The 25227-nt window shown below is 41.1% G+C and overlaps 2 protein-coding genes across 2 annotated transcripts in view; both read left to right on the forward strand.

The window, feature by feature from the left end:
• The window catches only part of RFX6 (regulatory factor X6), a 248889-nt gene extending 224016 nt beyond the window's left edge, over nucleotides 1-24873 (forward strand). Inside the window, exons 18-19 of the mRNA XM_069726189.1 lie at nucleotides 19892-20110; nucleotides 24704-24873. Coding sequence (XP_069582290.1) covers nucleotides 19892-20110; nucleotides 24704-24873 — 389 coding nt within the window. The remainder of the gene's footprint in view (nucleotides 1-19891; nucleotides 20111-24703) is intronic.
• On the forward strand, nucleotides 8500-16651 carry LOC138637474 (uncharacterized). Its single transcript, XM_069726190.1, has 6 exons — nucleotides 8500-8642; nucleotides 8745-8951; nucleotides 9052-9198; nucleotides 9285-9401; nucleotides 9641-10030; nucleotides 14709-16651. The coding sequence occupies exons 1-6, from the start codon at nucleotides 8588-8590 to the stop codon at nucleotides 14738-14740; spliced, it is 948 nt and encodes a 315-aa protein (XP_069582291.1). The 5' UTR covers nucleotides 8500-8587; the 3' UTR covers nucleotides 14741-16651.
• Nucleotides 24874-25227: the final 354 nt, after the last annotated feature.

Below are 25227 nucleotides of genomic sequence, written 5' to 3' on the forward strand. Positions count from 1 at the left end.
TTTAGGGACCCTTGGACATTTGTGTGCTCAGAAAATTTTGACTAAGGTTTTAGACCATCATTAGCCTGTTAAGGTTATAGCTTGTTCACTATCATTGTTAGGAAAGTCCAGGTGATGCAAATTTCCCAGCGTTATAAAAACTCAGCATTCTCTAATGTTGTGCCAAAAAACTGCAACCATGGCATCTTCTAAGAAGCTCCCTAGCACTCTGAAAATGAAAATGGTGGATGCCCACAAAGAGGAGAAGACTATAAGAAGATAGCAAAGCATTTTCAAGCTGCCCTCAGCTCAGGTTGAAATATAATTAAGAAATGGCAGTTAACAGGAACAGTTAAGATCAAGATAACATATGGAAGCCCAAGCAAATTTCAGTATTAGCTACTTGTATGATTGCTAGAGAGGCAAATCAGAACCCCTGCTTGATTGAAAAATACCTTCAGAAAGATTTTGCAGACTTTGGAATTGTGGTTTATTGCTCTGCTGTTCACGGACAACTGTACAAATATGGCCTTCACGGAAGAGTCATCAGAAGAAAACCTCTCCTGGGTAGTGTTGAGCATTACAATACTGCAAATATCGGGTATCGGCCGATATTTGCTCTATCAGAATTCCGATACCGAGTTCCGATATTTTTGCGATATCGGAAATCTGAATCGGAAGTTCCTATAAGTTCCCAGTCATCTTTGGCGTGTGCGGTGGAATTTTCCACAGTGACCTTGGGGTTCTTCTTTACCTTTCTCACCAAGGCTCTTTTCCCATGATTGCTCAGTTTGTCTGGACGGCCAGGTCTAGGAAGACTTCTGGTGGTCCCAAACTTCTTCCATTTAAGGATTATGGAGGCCACTGTGCTCTTAGGAACTTTGAGTACTGCAGAAATTCTGTTGTAACCTTGGCCAGATCTGTGCCTTGCCACAATTCTGTCTCTGAGCTCCATGGACAGTTCCTTTGACCTCATGATTCTCATTTGGTCTGACATGCACTGTGAGCTGTGAGGTCTTAAATAGACAGGTGTGCGCCTTTCCAAATCAAGTCCCATCAGTTTAATTAAACACAGTTGGACACCAATGGAGGAGTAGAATGATCTCAAGGAGGATCACAAGGAAATGGACAGCATGTGACTTAAATATGAGTGTCTGAGCAAAGGGTCTGAATACTTATGACCATGTGATATTTCAGTTTTTCTTTTTTAATAAATATGTAAACATTTCTAGATTTCTGTTTATTTCAGTCAAGATGGGTTGCAGAGTGTACATTAATGAGGAAAAAATGAACTTTTTTGAATTTACCAAATGGCTGCAATGAAATAAAGAGTGAAAAATTATAGGAGTCTGAATACTTTCCGTACTCACTGTATATTGCAACATAATGACTCCAGGAAAATTATCCTCTTGGATCAAGTATTGTACAAAAAAGGCATTTTATACAGAAAAATATATGTATTTCATAATCATCATAATACATAATAAGGTTAAGTTGCCTCATGCCAAGAGGAGACGCAGTAATAAAAAAAACTCATTGTGGGCAATATATATGGTAACCATATAACATATAACAGTAAAGTCATTTGTGGATTGCAATGTATTTATAAGCAGATGGACCAAGTCACCTGACATGTGAGATTAGTTGTGTGAAAACAATCTACAGTATTTAAGATGTCATAAAACAGCATAAAAATAATGACTAAATAATGTGTCTAAATATCCATCTTTAGGAAAACAATCACAAACTGGGGACTTTAGCTGTTTGTGTTTTTGTGGGAATGTGCACTTTATGGATAAATAAGCTTGAGAATTGGAGTGGAGCTACCCTATTATTACAGCCTTGAATTTAAAACTACACCAGGCAGGCAGATGATGTGACAAATTCATCATCGTGTGATAGATTTGTCACATAGGCTGAACCCATTTCTCTTACTTATACTATCCATTAATTGGCATACCTCAGACAAATATTTTGGAGCTTTTATTTTTTTTTATGTAATTTCAGTTACGTCCTATTCTAGGCACTTTCCAAGCTGTCATAATATAGTTGTTAAAAAACAGTAAAACATCGGATGAGATAAATACTCACAAGAAAACAGCAGCACGGTGTCAGTGTGTCTCCCTCTTGCTCTTTTTCTTCACTCTCTTCTTCTTCACCATAGTCTTTAATAATGAACAGTACTTTCATTTCAGTAGTGTATAAGCGGGTGGTTTCGTCAAACTCAATCTGACAGGTGCCCCGCCCCTATCAAAGTGTATCAAAGTGTGTAACCCCTCCCCTCCCCTTGTTTGACGGCTGGTATCCAGCTGTCCCTCCTTGTTTGATTTCCCCTTTTGATATAGTTTAATATAGTTTAATTTGTTGTAGTTTTGATATTATTCCCGTATTTTGTGGAATAACACATGTTTATAATTATAGCCTAGTCGTGTATTTATTTTACACGTGGTTTATAACACCTTTCTCATTTGTTTATAATAGATTTTATACGTATCCCCGAGTTTGATTCTGTAAGCTTTTGTTTTATTCACAGTGTATTCATATAGTGGAGAACTTAAAGCTGTTTATATGTGTCTCTACTGAACACTATGGTGAACATTAACTAAATGTTTATTTTCCCAAACAGAGAATCTGCTGTGGGTATTTGCAGTGTATTCATATAGTGGAGAACTTAAAGCTGTCTATTTGTTTTTGTAAATGGTGAACACTAACTAAATGGTGAACATTATCTAAATTAGGTTAACTGCGGTTCAGAGGTTCATAACACCTAGGTCAAGCAATTGTTGTTGTATTTGCGTACCCCATAAATGTTTATTTCCACAAACAGAAAAGTTATTGTGTCCTGAAGATGGCATCTGAGATAACACATGTTTATAATTATAGCCTAGTCGTGTATTTATTTTACACGTGGTTTATAACACCTTTCTCATTTGTTTATAATAGATTTTATACGTATCCCCGAGTTTGATTCTGTAAGCTTTTGTTTTATTCACAGTGTATTCATATAGTGGAGAACTTAAAGCTGTTTATATGTGTCTCTACTGAACACTATGGTGAACATTAACTAAATGTTTATTTTCCCAAACAGAGAATCTGCTGTGGGTATTTGCAGTGTATTCATATAGTGGAGAACTTAAAGCTGTCTATTTGTTTTTGTAAATGGTGAACACTAACTAAATGGTGAACATTATCTAAATTAGGTTAACTGCGGTTCAGAGGTTCATAACACCTAGGTCAAGCAATTGTTGTTGTATTTGCGTACCCCATAAATGTTTATTTCCACAAACAGAAAAGTTATTGTGTCCTGAAGATGGCATCTGAGGTTATTTGTTATCTACTGAGGCCATTGCAAGCTGTGTTTATTCACATTGTAGCAGGTTTTATCCTTGTGGCTGCCTTATATACACAGAAGAGATATGCACCAATGTCACAACACAAGTTATAATATGACCCAATGTTACAATACAAGTAAGAAGCGGCGTGTTTTATACGAATAAAAACCAAAGACACGATATTGTAAAAAAAATTTAAAAGATTTATTTCTCACGATAAAACAACAGCTCAAATTTTAAGTTAGCTAACAGCATGATGCTGACAAATGCATCTTTGCTGTATCTGATAACGACACGATGAACAAATAACGGCGCCTGAAAATCTTGATGTCACAAAATCTGATACGGCTCGATCATTATTCTGCATGTCAGACGTAAAATTTTGTAAAATCTTCTTAAATGGAAAGCCTCGCGCTAAATGGTATAATACATATATGCAATAATGACCGCATACACTGCTATACAAATCTTGAATTTGTGCGCTCTGATAACAATAAGAATAACAATTCTTGTTCAGGAATGTCACAAAAGCGCGTGGAAAGATAATATTATCCGCACGGAAGCCGTAACTGTCAAAAAATATGCCCGTCTTATCGTCGCAGAGTACGATTAATATCCAGTGGCGACCAGCTTGATTCGCCGGGTCTGTATTCACAATATATGCCGCGGGTCTCTGAGTCACTCTTTCTTCCGGCAGCAAATCACACGGAAACACACCGGCGAATATGCGGTCTGTATAATTATCGGTCCGCGCTACAACTGTGAGCTGCAGACTGTCCATCGTTGCTTAATTAAAATCGTACAAGATCTCTCGCCTGTTATTAATTTCCAGAATGGTGTGGTTGACTGCAAAGACAATCATATTTATCGTGTGGGGTGTCGCTATCGCAAAGCGGACTTCAGCACGCAGATTACCTGTTTTAATGAGCGAGAAATGGCCTCCAGGCTCTTGATCAGGCGATAAATCAAAAGCAAATAGCGTGAAGCCAGCCATAAATTCTTCACGATCTATCGCCATGGCACAATCAGCCTTTTGCTTGCCCGATATATGAGCAAGCGCCATATATTCTCTGATGGCTAAATCAGCATTAAAATTAGGATTATAAGGCCTCGCGGGTATCTGCTGACCATCCAGATATAATGCCGCGTGATTGACGTGGTAGTGGTGAAAGTCCAGTGGGTTTTTTGTATAAGAACCGCTGAAGCCCTCATTATCTACAAACCCCAATATAACAGTTTTTGGTATCTGTCCTAGGAAGAGGTTCTCGTGGTTCGTGATCCGTGTCCCTGCGGCGATGCTGTACACTTTCAGGCATGTTCGGTCAACAGCGTACTTGGCTGTTGCTGCTAGGAGGGCCTGGCTGTGGCCGATTCGGACAGCCGGTGATACCTGCACTCTTTTCACATAGAGAGCCGCCTGCGAGATTTGTACCTTCAGCGGCTCGGCTTCTGCGGACATGAGGCAGAAAGTATCCTTATTTCTTGACAGTTTAACCTTAAGGCCAAGGCCGTTCAATATTAACTTTGGCTGGTTAAATATATCCCCAAATATGGGTCCCAAAAGGTCGATGGGTTTTGAGCGAGAGGCGGCACTGGCTCTTTTGATAAATCCCGCATTTGCACCATCCAGGCGCCTGTCATTATGATGCCCCGCAGTGTCTTTATAGAACAAACCGGCTGTAAATTGCGATGCCAGCGTCTGTGAACTGTAATTTAAAAGGGTCTCTATGTAGGCTCTATAGCTGTAGAGATTGTCCGATTGTGAGATAAGTCGGTCTCCCAGAGTAATATCGACCTGGTTAAAAAGAGTGGCTAGAGGGTAGTTTATGAGCGCCACACGCGCACCATCGGCGATGGCCGTATTATCCTGCTTCACGATGCGACAGCTTATGTACAGTAGCGTGTTGTTCAGATCATAATAATAATTACCACTACCAGATATGTAAAACTCCAACGGTCCATTGTCTGACAGAGCAGCAACCGGCTGTACTTCTACAAATAGAGATTTCTCGATACTTGTTTGAGTCGGTGGTACGGCAAAAATATCCAGTTCAGATTTTGCGCACTCTACAGAAGCGTCATGCAGGAAAGCCATGGTAACTGATTAGAAGATGTCGTCCGCAGAGCGTCTTACTCGTTTCTGACGGGGGCGTCTCTTGGATGTAGTTTTATTCATGAGCATCGGCGGTAAAGGAGGGCAAACGCGGCGCTTTCTTTTTTGGGCTTTTTTAGCGACATAGATTATCCCAGAGCCGTCTTGATGGGTTGGCGTATTTATCCTTTTCATAAGGGCAGTCGATGCGGATGTCACGGCATCTGCAGCGATGTTCCGGGCAGCAGTCCGAACGTGTGGTTTTACTAATTCTAAGCCTTTTCTGAAAAGCGGCACGGCGCGACGAAATAAACCTTTAAATAGTCCTGCCAGTCCAGAGCCATACATGTACTCGCTCCCGCGGAATCCCTCTAGACCGTGCCCCGACTGTGCCGTATAGTAGCGGGCATAAACAGCAGGATCTCCATACACCCTTTGAGACAGCATTTTATCGTGTCAATGCTGGCGAGGTCTAAAATGTAATCGCACTATACACTTGCCGTATCTGAATTTAACCGGCGTTCCCTGGTCCGACATGACTGTAATGTTTATGGAGTCAAAGTGTTGCTTGCACAGCGGTATGTAATCGGGCCGTGAGTAGCGCACCGTGACAATATCATTATCATCGCCGCTAACTTCTACGGTTCGTAGCAGTTGAACGTAGCTGTCACCTACAAGTTGATGCTGAATTATATCAGTGTATACAAAAAGCGAATAAAAACCAGCCTTTGAATCGGGGTAAAAGCGGCGATTCCACGGCATTAAAGCAACGGGGGAGTCATCGACGGTCTGCAGGCCGAAAATAAATTTTAACTTAGTACCCAGAGTAAACTGTATAGGGGATGGGTCGGTCAGGATCACCTCGCGGCGTAGCTCATCATACCGTATTCTGTAGGCAGGCGTAGATAAATACAGCGCTTCTATTCGGGCATTGACCGCGCCAACTAGCTTAGGAATGGACGAGTAAAATCCTGATTTTATGTGATACTGTACTAAAGGTTCGCCGTGTTTAGCCGCGTAGAAGCTCCCTTCAAAAGCATCAAACGTGTTCCACGTATGGGGGTACTGTATTTCCGTTAACGCCACCTCATAATCTGCCGAAAGATGAACGGCCCGCGCTAACTTGGTATTGTACTCCGATATTGTGTTTTCAGGGTAGATTTTAATTGACGAATTACTGGGTAATGTCACGAAAAATGAGCCCGCTTCCATGGTTATATATCTGTCAACTCTGAGGCCGGGATCCAACTATTGAATTTTTCGGGGTAGCCCAGCCATTTGACAAAGCAATGACTCACACCCCTGACACGTTTTTTTCTCAAAATCTTTTCTACTCTGTAGACACGATCCTCATCCATAGGTATTTTTTGCAGCTCTTCCTTATAAAATGACCCCTCTACAGGCTCTCCGGCTAAATCACTGATTTTATAAAGGGGTTTATGAAATTTATTGGAGACGCCGGTGATTAAAAAAATCTCATCGCTGTAGGTCTTCTCATAGCCCTTACAGAAGGTCGATTTATAGCGCGATATTCTCACATGAGAGCCGACCGTTAAAGACGGTTTAATCGGTTTATTAGTAATAGTAGAACTGTAAATATTGCGCCAGATTTGCATCACGTTTCTCTCTGACACAGACGCGGGACTACAGCGGATCGTTGAGTGGTACGTATGGTTGTAGCTATGCAGCAAATCCGGTAAAATATCAATATACCTAAAGGTATTATGATGCGTAAGATAGCGCCACATACGGGTTTTTAATGTGCGATTAAAACGCTCGACCATAGCGGCTTTTACATCATTGTTTGTAAAAAAGTGATGAATATTGTACGTATTACATAGCTGTTTGAGTGATGAATTTATAAATTCTTTGCCGCGATCCGTCTGCAGTTTCTTCGGTATGCGCTTATCATTTTGAAATATTAATTCGAACGATCTGGCGACACTAGCGCCTGTCTTGTTTGTCAAGGCTACGCACCATGCGTATCTCGATAGAACATCAATCACCGTCAGGATGTATTTGACATTATCATTTTCCCTTGAATAGTCAATTAAACTTACGAGATCCGCCTGCCACTGCGCATCAATGGCCGAGACGTAAATTTTATTTGTCAAAAAGCGTTTTCTAGCAGGCTTGTGTAGCGTGTAGGTGTCTTGCTTATTTAACCAGGCAATAACATCAGATTTCTTTATACCGCGTGCTCTTGCAGATCTAAATAATTTGTCAATACCCGAGAATGAGCCGGGTGCGCGGCATGTAAAATATTGTTTTTCTAATATGGCATCATACGATTTAGACGTCATGATTGATTAAAATGATTGTGGTTCGTTAATCAACAGACTGCTTCTTTCAGAAATTCAGCTGTATAAAAATTCCTGTTTTAATCCGGATATATCATGCCTGAGTTAATGCATGCATTAATTGCATGTATGGTTGTGTTCTGGGTGTTAACAGCAGGCGTGTGGTGGGGGCGTAACTGGGTGTGTTTCTGGGTGTTAACAGGTGAGCTGGTTTCTGACACTCAGGATAAATACAGGTGGCTGGCCCACTAAAGTACATCAGACAACCACCAGAAGTCCGAACAGACTAAAAAAAGCAAGCTATTCTAAATGTAAGTATATAAGACAGTTGTGTTATTATTCGCAAATGCTTAATTATATTTAACTATGCATCTCTAAAACCATAATTAAGGGTGTTATTTGTCTAATAAGTTAGTTTTATACTGGAGGATAGCTGCATATTTAGTATCGTTGTATAATATAGTTTTACTGCATAAAACATATTCTGTGGTACATAATTAATATAGAAAGACTTATCCGCGGGCAACTATTATAACATAATTTATGTAATACAGTAGTTAATAACTGTCAATACGCCCTAACTAGCGCCTGCAGCGTTTACTTACTACATGTGTGTTGTTTAACATAGACATATTTATAGTCATATTTATACAGTAGCGGTATATTTAGTGGGGCTGTGTAATATAGTTTTACCGCATAAATCATATTTGTGGCGCATAATTAATATAGAAAGACTTAGCCGTATTACCCATGATTTGCTTAGTATAAGAATATTTATACACGGGGAGCAGTTTATTTGTTGGGGTATATAATTGCGTTTGACGAGTAGTGGTGTGTGGATAATATAGATTGCGCATAAAATTTACACAGATAATTTATTTTAGATGGAATCCCAACATTTTTCAGCTTTTTCCAGTCAAGTTGCGGATTCGGTAATAGGTATGTTTCAAGATTTATATACATGTATCTGTTAGTGTCCCATTCTAACTAAGGGCTGTTTTTATATATTATCTTTATATTGTTTATTCTTTCTTGTTTAAGATGAATTAATCAGGACCATCCCCGATAATCTAGATGAATTTACCAGGAACACCCCCGATGCTGTAGATGAATTTATCAGCAACTATAGCGATGATTTTTTAAACGGCTTCAGCGTGCCTACTCTGGAGTGTGATACACCTGGAGCTGAGTATAGTAACACTAATGCAGGTGTCGCTGCTGTGTGGGATTTGACTCAAGGCATCATAGGTGCGTTGTGTGACTGCTGTGTATGTATGTGTGTGTGTGTGTGTGTGTATATAGCTTTTAAGTATTTAGACGTGTAAATATATATATTAATTCTTTACAGATGTCGACATGTTTCCAGAACCAACCACCACGGAACACAATCAGCCGCCTGTTGAGGAACTGATGTACCAGACCCCCACGCCGAGAAACAGCCCTGATTCTAGAGCACCTAAAAAACAGCTCGGACCGGCGGGCAAAAAAGGGAGAGGTGAGAATCGTATGAAAAGTTTTTTTGCACAACCGCTCTGCGAAAATCCACCACGCCTCTACTAAGGCCTGTATCTTTATTTATAGCTTGTAAACTGAAGCCTAGAAGAATTTTCACAAAAGAGAATATACCGGAGCTAATGGAGAGCATCGCAGAAGCTGCAGAAGACGCCACGGCAATCATTCACCACACATCGCTATCCCGTAAGTGTATATTTTGGTATACATGCACAGTCTCTGTACAGTCAATGATGCACGTGCTTCATCATTGAGATCCATGGCCCCCACATATCTGACACATGTATAATCTATCCTGCAGCTAAGCGCAGCGGCCTGCGTCGGTCTCACACATATCTGGCACACGTATAATCTTTCCTGCAGCTATGCGCAGCGGCCTGCGACGGTCTCGCACATATCTGACACATGTATAATCTTTCCTACAGCTAAGCGCAAAGTCATGAGAAAAACACCTCCAGCACCTCTACAGCCGCTACAGATCACCGAGAATGGCGCAGCACAAGCGTGGCCGGCGATACAGACGGCTAATGGATCTGTTAGAGCATATCCGCTATCACCGATCTGCGTGGTGCAGGACGCAGGAAACCCTGTACCGTCGGACCATCGTGAAATACCCCATCCAAGTACCGGACAGCCATCGACAATCCGTGTGAATGACCCCGCGCTACTATATCCAGAAGTGCTCGAGGTACCCCGAAAACATAAGCGGAAAACAAAACATGTTACAGAGCCACCAACCGCATCCTGCGCCGTGGGTGCCACAGCCACGATGAGTCGTGAAGAGTATGATCGCGAGATTGATCAGCTCGCTGATGGTAAGCAACCATCCATAGAGCCGCTCATTATACGTATGTCCCACACTATGCAACCGTCAGCGCCATGTGTAACGGGTCCTGCTAATGCCTCTGGGGCCGGACCCTCAGGACCCTCTAATTTGGGTGACATATCTCATGTCTGTGTATCTAACTCTGTTAATGTTAAGAAACGGTCAAAGAGGTCGCGGCCGGATGATGTTAAGGGGTGTAAAGAGCTTAAGGTGTGTAAAAAGCCACGGATTCATGCGCCAGCTATAGATCTGCAGCATGAATCCCGCAGCTGGGACCCCGTTGAAATGCTTGTATTTCAGGAACACATCGGCCGCTACTTACGCTACAAACGCTGGGTCCCCAAAATAATGTTTTTTTGCGATACTTTTGAAAAATTATTATTAACACAAAACCCAACACAGGCTAATAAGTCCGAACTATACGCACTTCGGAGCCTGCTGCTGGATGGCGAGATAACAACTACAGCGACCCCATTATGACTAGATATGGTCGGCTACGGCATGCATAAACCACCTAAACTAACACTACCCAGGTATAATAGGGCTAGAGTTATAAAGAGGGCTCTAAAATTGTTGGTCAGCGCTAGACGGGCGCTATGCTCTAGGAGGCGCCGTGGTGACATGTGTCCTGCAATGCCTCTACAGTCACCACAGACGTCGTCACAAGAGTCAGAACAGCACTCACATAGTCCAGGCAGCTCTGCAGCTGCCGCACAGGCATCTACACAAAATTCACAATCCGCAGACGCTGCTGGTAATGTGCGGCGCCCCGATCATACAGTATTTTTGCAACACATCCATCATCATGAAAGGGCCCTCCGCAATTTCAATGGTCATATACATACAGATCATTTTAGATTTGTAAATTTGGAGCGTGTACGATCATTTGAAGAGGGCTTGAATATTGTTCATGAGGGCATTCAGGCATTACTGGATAGAATCATCAGGGACATTGAACCTGGCGACTTTGTACAGTTAAGGTTTGATGCCGGTGATACTTTAGACCCTATTTTCACTACAAAACAAACCCGTGAAGATTTTAATTCCGAATCTTTTTTAAATGCTGTTGCCCGCGCACTTCAAAGTAACAGTGAATGCATATCATCCAATTCGCTAAAGCTAGTCGTCACCATCATTAAAAACCGACGCGGTGGTGTAAAACAAAAAAGGCGCTTGAAATCTATAGCGAGCAGTCAGATCATTAAACAAAAGAGACAATGGCTGTATGATTTTAACAATTACACGACAAATCTGTGTTTGGCTGCTAGTGTGTGCGCCCTGATGGACGACACGAATGTCACTGATGGTGTTTTACTGAGCCGCTCTAAAAACATACACGCAGCACTGGGCATCCCTGATGATCAATTAGTGAGTTTTAGCGACATCCCTGCATTTGAAAAATATTTGGGGGTCACCATTAAAGTACTGTACTATAGTCAGGGCGATTGGCGTTACTTTGAGAGCGGTAATACAGCTAATGGCAAAACAGTATTCATATTGTTCCATGATAATCACTACTACGGTATCAAAAATATGAAGGGTTTTATCGGTGCTGATTACTTTTGTGAGCTCTGCAATTCAGTGTTTCACCACAAAAACAACCACTCCTGCCAGTATTTTTGTAAAGCCTGTCAGAGAGAGAATTGCGTAGAAAGCGGTGCCGACCAACAGCCCAGATGTACTGTTTGCAGAGTTTATTGCCGCTCGAGCGTGTGCCTAGATTATCACAAACAATTTGGATTAGGCGACCCAGCATTCTGCAGACTTAAAACATTTTGTGATAAATGCAACCTTTTTGTCCCCAGAAATAGCGAAACAGAGCATAAATGTAATGGTTTGCGCTGTCCTGTATGTCGCAGACATATAAATAAATTCGATGCTCATCTTTGTTACATGCGGAAGTATGTAGCACAGGATGAGTCAGATTGCTATATCTTTTATGATTTTGAGTGTATGCAGGAGACAGGCACGCACATCCCGAATTACATTTATGCTACAACGCTGTATGGCCACCCCTCCTGGGAGTTTGAGGGTGATACCTGTACACATGACTTTGTACAGTTCTTTACAAGCGGTAAATTTTCAGATCATACATTTATTGCCCACAATGGTGGAAGATATGATGCATACTTTATTGTTAAGGAACTGATTTCTGAAAAACTACAAGTACAGTTGATAACCCAAGGTGGCCGCCTCTTGTGTGTGTCGCTACCCGATTTGTCTATAAGGTTCATAGACTCTCTAAATTTTATCCCCATGAAACTCAGTAAATTACCACAGGCCATGGGCTTTTCAGGAGGCAAAGGACATTTTCCACACTTTTTCAATACCAGAGAAAACCAAAATTATGTAGGTCCCATACCTGATGTAAAATATTATGGGGTGGAGTACATGTCACCTGGCGAGAAGGTAGAGTTCCTGGAGTGGTATGAGACACAGGTAAATACAACTTTTGACTTCAAGGCCGAGCTAAAATCTTATTGCAAACAAGATGTTGAAATTTTGAGACACGCCTGCGAGATCTATAGAGAGCGTATTATGCAGATGACTCAGAAAAATGTTAAAAAATACTGTAAGCGTCAAAAGCAAAAGATTGTAGTGCGCAGATGTGTTGATCCTTTTCAGCTCATCACCCTGGCCTCGGTGTGTATGACAATGTACCGGTTTAAATTTCTTCCAAAAAAGACAATCGCCATTTTACCTGGTGATAATTATCACAAGGCAAAAAAGCGCTACTCGACACCCGCTATACAGTGGCTCATGTATGTAGCCCACTCTGAGAACATCGACATACAGCACGCTTTGAGAGGCGGTGAAAAACAGGTCGGGAAGTATTTTCTAGATGGCTATGCCTATGTTAGCGGCCAGCACATAGCCTTTGAATTTCAGGGGTGTTTTTACCACGGTTGTCCCGTGTGCTATAATGAAAATGACACAAATAAGGTCACAAGCACGTCCTACGGTCAGTTATATTACACCTTTTTAGCTAAAAAGCGTTACTTACAGTGTTGCGGGTACACAGTAAGACTGATGTGGGAACATGAGTGGAATGAAATGGTTGAAAATGATTCTAACCTTCAAACATTTCTTCGTCAGATGGAATTCCCCGTTCCTTTAGACCCCCGTGATGCGCTTTATGGCGGGCGAACTAACGCCATTAAGCTCTATCACCATCTGGAAGAAGGGGAGACTTTACACTACTATGATTTCACCAGTCTGTACCCCTTTGTAAACAAAACTAAAACATACCCTGTAGGCCATCCAGACATCATCTACGACAATTTTGGATTCATTAAAAAATACTTTGGCATTGCTAGAGTCAAGGTCTACCCGCCGAGAGATTTATTTTTTCCAGTTCTACCGGTAAAACTCAACAAAAAATTAATGTTTCCCCTTTGTTACACATGCGCTGCAAATTCCCAGGCAGATATTTGTGCCCACAGTGATGAAGAACGGGCGCTGACAGGCACCTGGTGCACTATAGAGCTCGAGATGGCTATAGAAAAAGGGTATCGGATCGCTCACATCTATGAAATATGGCATTTTCCTAAAACCACTGATGATCTGTTTGCGCCTTACATTAAATTACATCTTAGGGATAAGCAGGAAGCCTCTGGTTATCCTAGCTGGTGCACTGATGACGCCAAGAAGCGGCAGTACATTGACTCTTTTCTTGAAAAAGAAGGTGTCCAATTACGGCCTGAAAATATAGCTGTCAATCCTGCTAAGCGACAGATCTCCAAGCTTTTCTTAAATTCTTTATGGGGAAAGTTTGCTCAGAGATCTAATCTATCATGTACCAGCATTGTTAGGGATCCAGATGAGCTTTTTAAGTATTTGTTCCTGCCTTACTATGACATTTCGATGTTACATTTCCTTGATGATGACACCGCAACCATTAACTGGAAATATGCAAAAGGCCATCACACACTCAACAAAAACACAAACATTTTTATAGCGTGTTTTACAACAGCATATGCTCGGCTAGAGCTCTATTCGCTGCTGGACCGGCTGCAGGAGCGGTGCCTTTATCACGACACAGATTCAGTTATTTTTGTACAGAGAGATGGTGAGTGGCAACCGCCTTTAGGCGATTACCTGGGGGAGCTGACCAGTGAAATACCCGATGGTACACACATCACAGAATTTGTATCCGCGGGCCCCAAAACTTACGGCTACAAACTCAACACCGGTAAAACTGTCTTAAAAGTTAAGGGGATAACACTAAATGTTGGTAACTCTCAATCTATTAATTTCAACAGTCTGAAAGATCTAGTTCTGGACTACCCGCGCAATTCTGCCGCAGAAACTCAGAAACGTATTGTCGTACAGCAGGCGTCCATTGTGAGAAATAAAAAGTACTGGGATATTGAAACAAGGCCATTACGCAAAACACAAAAGTGCGTTTATACAAAGCGGCGACTATTAGACGATTTCACAACATTACCTTTTGGGTATTAGTCGTGTATTGTGATGGATACGCGTCTGCAACACCCGTTCTCGTGCATTCTAGCAGGACCGTCTAATTCTGGAAAGAGCTATTTTGTAAAACAGCTGCTATATAATATTGAAGCTAATTTTTCTCAGAAACCTGATAATATTGTATGGTTTTATTCGTGTTGGCAAAAACTATATGATGAAATCTCTCTCTCTTTTCCCCACGCCAGATTTGTGGAGGGTCTGCCGAATACATTCGTAGATGACGAATTATTCCCACCGGAGAAGGTGAATTTGGCGATTGTTGATGATCTCATGGAGAGTGCTAGTGAGAATTGTGAGATAGAAAAAGCCTTTACCAAGTATGTGCACCACAGAAATCTCAGCATTTTCTACCTGGTGCAAAACATATTTTGTCAGGGCAAGAAAAGCCGTACGATAAATTTAAACACAAAGTACATGGTGCTTTTTAACAACCCCCGAGATAAATTACAAATTTTAACTCTAGCTCGTCAGATGTATCCCGGAAAAACACGTTTTTTCCTAGAAGCTTTTGAGGATGCCACGCGGGAGCCTTACGGGTATTTGCTTGTAGATTTGAGAGCTAATACTCCTGAGGATCTGCGTTTAAGGACTGGGTTGTTTCCACCCGCGCTGCCCGCTGTCTATGTTCAGAAGAAAAAAACTTCTAAAAAGTGAATTTTACCAGGTATCAGACATTCTACGCTGTGGTCGTTGTGATGTAAAGATGTCTGAGAGGCTCCGGCGTAACTGGGCTCTCTTAAAAACCCTAGTGAAAGCAACCCCCGCTGTCAGAAAGTCTATTTTGCGCGATGCAAGCAATGATTTAATTACAGCCATAGGCGAGATTGCTTTAAATATCTTAAAAGGCAGGATTCCGCTGAAAGAGCGCCAAAAAGGTATATTAAAGAAGTGGCGTAAAGCTATAAGAACCCTGAGCGACAGGTCTCAGCCCATAAAGAAAAAGAAGCGCCTACTAAAACAGGCCGGCGGGTTTATCGGTCCTCTTTTAGCTTTTGCAATCCCAATAATAACAAGCCTGATCGCCGGAAGATAATGGAGCATACAACGAAAATGTATCTAGTCCCCAAACAGGAGCTAGACAAACTAAGACCCGGTACTACAGATAACATACGCGACAGTGTTATTCGGCGCCTTGATGGTGAGATTAGCGACATTTTACAGCGTCGTGACATTCCCGATGATGTGAAAATTAAAATGTATAGCGCTGTGCTACAACGCTACTTGGTACATACGAGGCACAGCTCAAAAGAAGTAACGGCTTTAAATCTCGTTAGCCCTCCTGATCCTGGTCAGCAGCAATTGCCAAATACCGACTCTGATAAAAATCATGAGATCGCTGAAATTGTCGGCCATATAAACCAAAGATATAAAAAGAATGCTGAATTTTTACTAAACAGGCTGCTGCAGAATAAAAATGTCACAGCATGGAATAATAATGCTGAATTTATTTTCAAAGGATCCGTAATACCAGGGTCTAACTTACTGGATTTGGTACGTAGTACAACGCAGAGTCATGCTCTGAACAGTAGAAATTTACCGCCGGGTTGGGATTCATTTATGCAGGCTATGGCAGAGCTAAATATGCCGTCTACAGTTGTGGGTAACCCCGCTACTAGGAAGCTTTTAGATGAATTAAAAATTACCAACAGTGAGACACGCTCTGTATCTACACCGCTGAAGTTAGCGGCGTCACCCCGTACAATTCAATCTTTACATTCCCCGTCATTAGGTACCACACGTGGAACTTTGCTACCTAAAAAAAGGTCTCTACCGCTGCTACAAACCATGTGGCTCACGATGTAAAGAATGTACTGGATAAATGCTGTACACGCCTTGTAACGCTATATTAATTATTTTGTAAGAAGTGTAATTGATCATTGTACTGTTACTGTACTGTCATATTACTGTATTGTAATGTTTTTACTTTTTATATTCTGTAAGAATTTTTTATAGTGTTGAAATGTCTTTGAGATGCTGTTTTATCGTGAGAAATAAATCTTTTAAATTTTTTTTACAATATCGTGTCTTTGGTTTTTATTCGTATAAAACACGCCGCTTCTTACTTGTATTGTAACATTGGGTCATATTATAACTTGTGTTGTGACATTGGTGCATATCTCTTCTGTGTATATAAGGCAGCCACAAGGATAAAACCTGCTACAATGTGAATAAACACAGCTTGCAATGGCCTCAGTAGATAACAAATAACCTCAGATGCCATCTTCAGGACACAATAACTTTTCTGTTTGTGGAAATAAACATTTATGGGGTACGCAAATACAACAACAATTGCTTGACCTAGGTGTTATGAACCTCTGAACCGCAGTTAACCTAATTTAGATAATGTTCACCATTTAGTTAGTGTTCACCATTTACAAAAACAAATAGACAGCTTTAAGTTCTCCACTATATGAATACACTGCAAATACCCACAGCAGATTCTCTGTTTGGGAAAATAAACATTTAGTTAATGTTCACCATAGTGTTCAGTAGAGACACATATAAACAGCTTTAAGTTCTCCACTATATGAATACACTGTGAATAAAACAAAAGCTTACAGAATCAAACTCGGGGATACGTATAAAATCTATTATAAACAAATGAGAAAGGTGTTATAAACCACGTGTAAAATAAATACACGACTAGGCTATAATTATAAACATGTGTTATTCCACAAAATACGGGAATAATATCAAAACTACAACAAATTAAACTATATTAAACTATATCAAAAGGGGAAATCAAACAAGGAGGGACAGCTGGATACCAGCCGTCAAACAAGGGGAGGGGAGGGGTTACACACTTTGATACACTTTGATAGGGGCGGGGCACCTGTCAGATTGAGTTTGACGAAACCACCCGCTTATACACTACTCATTTCATCTCTTGTATAATGATCAGTGAGCTGATAGTCTGTAATGTTATATTTCAGAATGAATAATGAGCACAGAAAGCTGGGGGATGAGAAGATGTGGCTCATGAGTGGAGAAAGAAGTCTATAGCATTTCTCAGCTTAGGCAACCCAGCAATATTAGTGAGTAGTGATGATGAGCGAAAAGCTTTGTTGCTTGGGTTTTCCCGAGCATACTCAGGTGATCTCCGAGTATTTATTATTATTAGTGCTCGGAGATATAGTTTTCGTCCCCTCAGCTGCATGATTTATGGCTGCTAGACAGACTGAATACATGTGAGGAATACCTGTTAGGGAATTCCCACATGTGTTCAGCCTGTCTAGCAGCCGTAAATCACGCAGCTAAGGAGACAGAAACTAAATCTCGGAGCACTAACAAATACTCGGAGATCACCAGAGCAACAATGCTATTCGCTCATCATTATTAGTGAGCTGATGGCGATTGCATAAGAAATGTTCTAATATTTCTCAGAAATGCTGCCAGAATTTGGTGCCTAGCTTTGCATCACTTTTGTAGCAAATCATAACAGTCAAAGGGTGCAGTGCTAAGTACTAAAGACACTTGTCATGGAGGAGTTGCAGAATTGTGAGTAGTCACAAAAAGTAGAATTCTGTGTTGAATTTGCAGAAACCACTTATTCTATTAGTTGTGTTGAGATAGTTAATCTTTTGTTTAAATGGTTTATTGCAAACAGCAGAAAGTTTGAAAATTGTGCCTATGAACTTCATTTGAAGTGGGGGATGAAAATGTTTGTTAGCAATTGGACATTATAAAGCTTCTTGAATTTGCTTGTATTATTGATTTATGCAGAGATTGCAAAAATGACTATTTAAAGGGAATTCGTAATGTTGAAAATAGTATCTGACCTGCATCAGGATGTTAATCAGTAGGAGGAGCTGATCAGATTGAGATATATTTTTGCATATTACATGTTTTGTTTATTGAAATATCTTGTGTTAGTCATATATGAGTCCAGTGGACAGTTTTATTCAGTGATTGACAGTCTTACATGTATGACTGTGTATGCAGAGACAGCTATCACGCATTGATAAGGACCGCCCACTGGACTCCTATGCATACAAACACCAAGGATTCCATTGACTAAAATACAAATTATACTGAATCTTTTCCAACAAACCTATATATCGTTCTGTTCAGACTCTTGTCTGTACCATGATGTCCACAGATCAGACTGCATATCCAACATGATATGTTACTTCAGTCAATGCGTGAATAGACCATAACTCCTGTTGTTTTAAAAAGGGATGACCAAGCTTGTCCAATAAGTATTCCTGGAAAATCATTACTTTTGTTTGCTCTGGATAGTGTCTGCAACAATAAGGGTACAATTAGCAAAAAAGCCTGTAAATAGGACCACCTTCCAAACTGCTACTTCCTTACCATTTTGTCATTATTTTGTGTAAGAAATGGAAAAGTGAAGACTACCAGTTTTTGAAATGAAGTCATCTTGGTAATCAGTTGTTATCACTGAAGGAAATTGCGGCCAGAGATATGTTTCCTATTCAATGGCCAATGCAGGGGAAGTATAGTGACCCTCTACTTTGACTGATGTGGCTCTCGACAAATATGTCACCCACAGGAACTTTAAAGGGAACCTGTCACCAGTTTTAGTCAATGTGAAGTAAGACTACCATCTCTCGGGGCTGATATACAGAATTCTATAATGCTGTACATCTGCCCCCAACCCGACCCATGAGAGAAGAAAAATAACTTTTATTATACTAACCTGTGGGGCGGTCTGGTCCAAGGGGTGTCGCTCTTCTTGTTCCGTCACCTCCCATCTTCTTACAAAGCCATCCCCCTTCTTGGTTTGTGTGGATGATGCCTCCCTACATCATCCACACTGTCTGCTTGGCATCACGCTCCTGCGCAGGCGTACTTATCTGCCCTGTTGAGGGCATAGCAAAGTACTGCAGTGCGCAGGCACTGGGAAAGGTCCGAGAGGCCCAGCGCCTGTGCACTGCAGTACTTTGCTCAGCCCTCAACAGGTCAGATAAGTACGCCTGCGCAGTAGCTCGATGCCGGGGAAACTGTGTGGATGATGCAGGGACGCGTCATACACATGAACCAAGAAGGAGGACAGCGATTGTAAGAAGATGGGAAGCGCCAGACCAAGAAGAGTGACACTCCTCAGACCAGACAGCAGAGTATAAAAATTTTATTTTTCAGTTCTTATAGGTCTGGTTGGGGGCAGATATATAGCATTATAGAATGCTGTATATCAGCCCTGAAAGGCGGTGACCTTACCTAATATCGGCGAAACCTAGTGACAGGTTCCCTTTAATAAGGTGTAAACATGATAAGACTACTTTTATGTTAGTATAGCATTTAAAATAGCAATCTTCAAATTTTATTGCAATTTTTTTTATCAGTGTTCATATACTGTAATTAACACAAGCTGTTAAACCCATTTTATCTTTTTAATGTTTTGCAGGTTACTTTGGAAACCATTTAAACTACTCTGAATCGCATCGCCTTGGTTCAATGATTGATCAGCATGTATCAGTTATTAGTAGCGTTAGTTCCATTCGACCTTTACATTCTTTTAATGATATCCAAGATCCACTTAATATTTTAGATGACAGTGGAAGAAAGCAAATGGGAACCTTCTACACAGACACATCACCAGCTATCCATTGTTGCAATTCAGTGGGTAAGGGAAAGTCACTTCTTTTTAGAGAGTTATAAGTCAATCATTTTCTTAAAGAGGACCTTTCACCAAATTTTTCATGTTGAACTGGACACAGGACGTAATAGGCACTGCAGTGGAGAATACAATGTTTTTCTTATTTTTTTAATTTCGCCTTCCTGCTGCAGAGATATTGGCAGTCAAAGTATGTGACACGTAATGAGTTAACTTTGGTTAAGTCCAAGTGTTTTTTTCACTGGGGGCCTGGTTGTCTTCTACCCATGAGTCACTATTTGAAAACTCCCACTTGGACTTAACAAAAGTTAACTCATTAGGTCACAAATACTTTGATTGCAAATATTTCCATAATGGAGAGGTAAAATTTAAAAAAAAAGTTAAAAAGTTTTATTCCTCCCTTGAGCCACTGTTACATCAAGTGTCCACCTCATTATGAAATATTTTGGTAAAAGGTCTTCTTTAATTCTGGTCAAAAACAACTGTTTGTTCCACAGAACTGCATGGCCATTACAATCATAGCCGATGCGGTTTGCCTTATCTGACAAAGAAATTCTGGGAAAGGTAAAGGTCTACACATCGGCACATCATTAACAAAGACAATAGTTTATTCTCTACTTGCATTTAATATAAAGAATACTTTGACCCCTTTCTGAAATTAGATATAATAATCTGTCCATGTGATCTGGGTCTATCTGACCAGGGACGAATTATTCTGTCTACACAATTGCCTGAGTGCACGGGTGGTGCGCGGGCAATCGTCGCCGGGTGTCAGCTGATTCTGACCGCAGACATACGGCACTAAGTGCCAGGAGCAGTCATAGATCGCTCCCGACACTTTAACCCCCAAAATGCTGTGATCGAACATGATCGCAGCCTTCTGGTTGCCTGTAGAGGGCTGCCTTTGCATTGGATACCCCGCGCCGTGATGTGGGGTCTCGATCATTGCCGTGGTGACCGGATGTCGTCATGATGACATCTAGGTCAACAGAGCTAGGAAACATGCTAATCATGAGCAGTGCATGATCAGCAAGTTTTTCACTGTCAGTGCAGAACTGCAAAAAATGATTGTCCCATAGTGGGACAAAGTAAAAATTGAAAAAAAAAAAAGGAAATTGAAAAAATTTATATAAAAAAATAATAAAAAAATCAAGAAAAAATTTAATGAAAAAAATATAAACAATAATTAAAAGTACACATATTTAGTATCGCCATGTCCGCAACAACCCAACCTATAAAACTGTCCCACTAATTAGCTCCTTTAGTGAACAGCATAAAAAATGAATAAAAAACGAGGCAAAAAACAAGCTTTATCATTATACCACCGAGCAAAAAGTGGAATAACACGCAATAAAAAAGATGCATATAAATAAACATTGTACCGCTGAAAATATCATCTCGTTTCGCAAAAAAAAAAGCCACCATACAGCTCCATCAGTTAAAAAAATGTAAAAGTTATAGCTCTTAGAATAAAGGGATGCAAAAAGAATTATTTTTTCTCTAAAATAGTTTTTATTGTGTAAAAGTGGCAAAATATAAAAAAAGATGTAAATGAGCTATTAGGGTTGAGCGAAACGGGTCGGCCACTTTCAGAAGTCGCCGACTTTTGGCAAAGTCGGGTTTCATGAAACCCGACCCGATCCCTGTGTGGGGTCGGCCATGAAGTCGGCGATCTTTTGAATATGGTATCGGAATTCCGATCCCGAGTTCCGATATGTTTGCAATATCAGAAATCGGTATAGGAATCCATATTTAAGTGTAAAATAAAGAATTAAAATAAAAAATATCGCTATACGCACCCTCTGACGCGCCCTGGTACTAACCGGGAACCTTCCTTCCTTCGAATCAGCGCTTGCAGGACCTTGCGGTGACGTCGTGGTGACGTCGCGGCTTGTGATTGGTCGCGCGGCCGCCCATGTGACCGCTCGCGCGACCAATCACAAGCAGCGACGTCACCGCGACGTCACGCAAGGTCCTGCAAGCGCTGATTCGAAGGAAGGAAGGCTGCCGGAAAGAAGCAGGGCGCATCCGAGGGTGAGTATATACCTAATAGGAATATACTCACCCTCGGACGCGCCCTGCTTCTTTCCGGCAGCCTTCCTTCCTAAGAATCAATGCTTGTAAGACCTTGCGTGACGTCGCGGTGACGTCGCGGCTTGTGATTGGTCACGCGGCCGCCCATTAATGAACATGCTGCTTTTTTACCACAATGCGTTTTTTTCACGGAAAAAAACACATCATGTGCACAAAAATTGCAGAATGCATTCTAAATGATAGGATGCATATGTCTGCATTTTTAATGCGTTTTTATAGCGAAAAAATTCGAAAAAAACGCGAAAAAAACTGAACGTGTGCACATACCCTTATAATTTTCCACTATTTGTTCCAATCCTGGTTTTGGCTTACAGATATTGATGTAAAATACTGACCAAATACTGCTAGTGTGACGGCAGCCTAATCGTACTGACCCGAAGAATAAAACTGCCTTATCAATTTTACCACACAAGGAACAGCATAAACCCCACCCAAAAAAAGAAATTCCTTATTTGCTGTTTTTTTTTTCATTTTGACTCACAAATTGGAATAGAAAGTGATAAAAAAAAGTCATGTGCTCGAAAATGATACCAATAAAATGTCAGCTCATCCCGCAAAAAAACAAGCCATACATGACTCTGTTGGCTGAAATGTAGAAAAATTATAGCTCTCAAAATTTAGTGATGCAAAAGCAATTTTTTGCAATTAAAAGCATCTTTTAGTGTGTGACAGCAGCCAAACATAAAAACCTGATATAAATCTGGTATCGCCGTGCTAGCACCGACCTGTAGAATAAAGTTGCCTAATCACTTATAAGGCATAAAAAATAAATAAAACCAATTCTTCACTACTGTTAATTTTTTCATTCTGTCTCCCAAAGATTGCATTGCTATAATAGATAAATGTGGATAAAATCCGCACTGCTGTGACATAAATTATGGATTCAGATATAGTTATAAAATACTGTGGTGATTTACTCAACGCGTTTCAAAGCTCATGGCTTCTTCTTCAGGAAATTACCACAGAAAGATATATCTCCTCATACCTTACCAACCGCACATTAGCGGTCCCTACTCCCATACTACCTCTTCATCTTGCCCCCTCTTTGTTGGTGTCCCTCAAGGCTCTGTCCTAGGACCTCTTCTCTTCTCAATCTATACACTTTGCCTGGGACAACTCATAAGGTCCTATGGCTTCCAGTACCATCTATATGCCGATGACACTCACATCTACTTCTCTGGCCCAGATGTCACCTCTCTGCTGTCCAGAATCCCGGAGTGTCTATCAGCCATATCCTCCTTCTTCTCCTCTCGCTTCCTCAAACTCAATGTGGACAAAACCGAACTAATTATCTTTCCTCCATATCGCTCATCTTCCCTACCTGATCTATCCATCACAATAAATGAATTCACACTTTCCCCCGTCCAGGTAATCCGCTGCCTCGGAGTAACCCTGGACTCTGCCCTGTCCTTTAAACCACACACCCAAGCTCTCGCCACCTCCTGTCGCCTCCAGCTCAAAAATATTTCCAGAATCCGTCCTTTCCTCAACCCTCACTCTACCAAAATGCTTGTGCATGCCCTAATCATCTCTCACCTTGACTACTGCAACATCCTCCTTTGTTGGCTACCCTCTAACACCCTCGCACCCCTCCAGTCCATCCTTGACTCTGCTGCCCGACTAATTAATCTCTCTCCTCTCTACACTCCTGCTTTCCCTCTTTGCAAATCCTATCACTGGCTCCCAATTTCCCAGCGTATCCAGTTTAAACTGCTAACACTGACCTACAAAGCCATCCTTAACCTTTCTCCTCCGTATATTTCCACACTAATCTCTCACTATCTTCCCTCACGTAATCTCCGGTCCTCCCAAGATCTCCTCCTCTCCTCCACGCTTATTCGCTCCTCACCCAATCGCCTCCAAGACTGCTCCTGAATATCCCCCGTCCTCTGGAATTCTGTGCCCCAACACATCCGATTATCCACCACATTTGGATCCTTCAAACGGAACCTGAAAGCCCACCTCTTCAAAGAAGCTTACAACCTGTAATGATCGCACGGCCACCCCAACACCATCTGAGCTACTGCAACCCCCGACCTACTGTCTCCTCCTCCATAATCCTGTAGAATGTAAGCCAACAAGGACAGGGTCATCTTCCCTCCGTATCAGTCTGACATTGTTAGTTTGTCTAATGTAAGTGATATTTCTAGTTTGATGTAACCCCTTCTCATGTACAGAACCATGGAATTAATGGTGCTATGTAATAATAATCATTTTGCTGTCATAGCAACATGCACCTCTTCACACTAGCTTTATTCTGTTCGGAGGTACTAGTCGTTTTTTTAATTTTCATTACCAATGATGATCAGGATTTTTCCCTTTTAAGGCTGGATTGGATTGCATTTTCATGGTGACAGGTTTCCTTTAATATGTGACACATAGTTTCAGTGTCTCAGTCCCTATCTCCTGCTGTATTCAGATTGCATAGCGAAAACCTGCTGACATATTCCCTTTCAAGACACTGCTGAACAATGACCAATTGTAATCTCTTCTGCCTTTACTTCACAGCTTCTAATATGCAGAGTGGAATATCTGGCACTAATTCTCAGTGCATGTATGGATCGTCGGGACAATATGCCGGACAAGGATCTATAGATTCCAATGAAGCCGGAGAATTGGTGTCCTCTTTGCCTCCAATCAACACAGTGTTTATGGGATCTGCTTCAGGGAGTACATGATGGGACTTTACTGTATTAAAATAAGAAATTGCTGTTTTATAAGACATAACAATCATAAGAGAAAAGTTAAAAGGAAATGTTATGCTAAAAAACATATCACCCCAGCTGGTTCTGCTATTTTCGGAACTCCTGTAGATAAGGGATTAGGAAGAGCAGCTCATGTGTGATCAGATCACCTATCTGCCATCTTTGCCTATAAACCTTAGGAATAGATCTCTGCCTATTCTATGTCTGAAAGACCCTCATCTTTCAGATATTTCTGGCACATTCCAGAAACAGGCCTGTGATTTTTTTTTTCCTTTAATTCATGTGAGTAATTTTATTGAAACATACGATTCCAATATAATGTCGTAT

This window comes from Ranitomeya imitator, chromosome 5 (assembly GCF_032444005.1).
Source record: "Ranitomeya imitator isolate aRanImi1 chromosome 5, aRanImi1.pri, whole genome shotgun sequence".
Taxonomy (NCBI): Eukaryota; Metazoa; Chordata; class Amphibia; order Anura; family Dendrobatidae; genus Ranitomeya; species Ranitomeya imitator.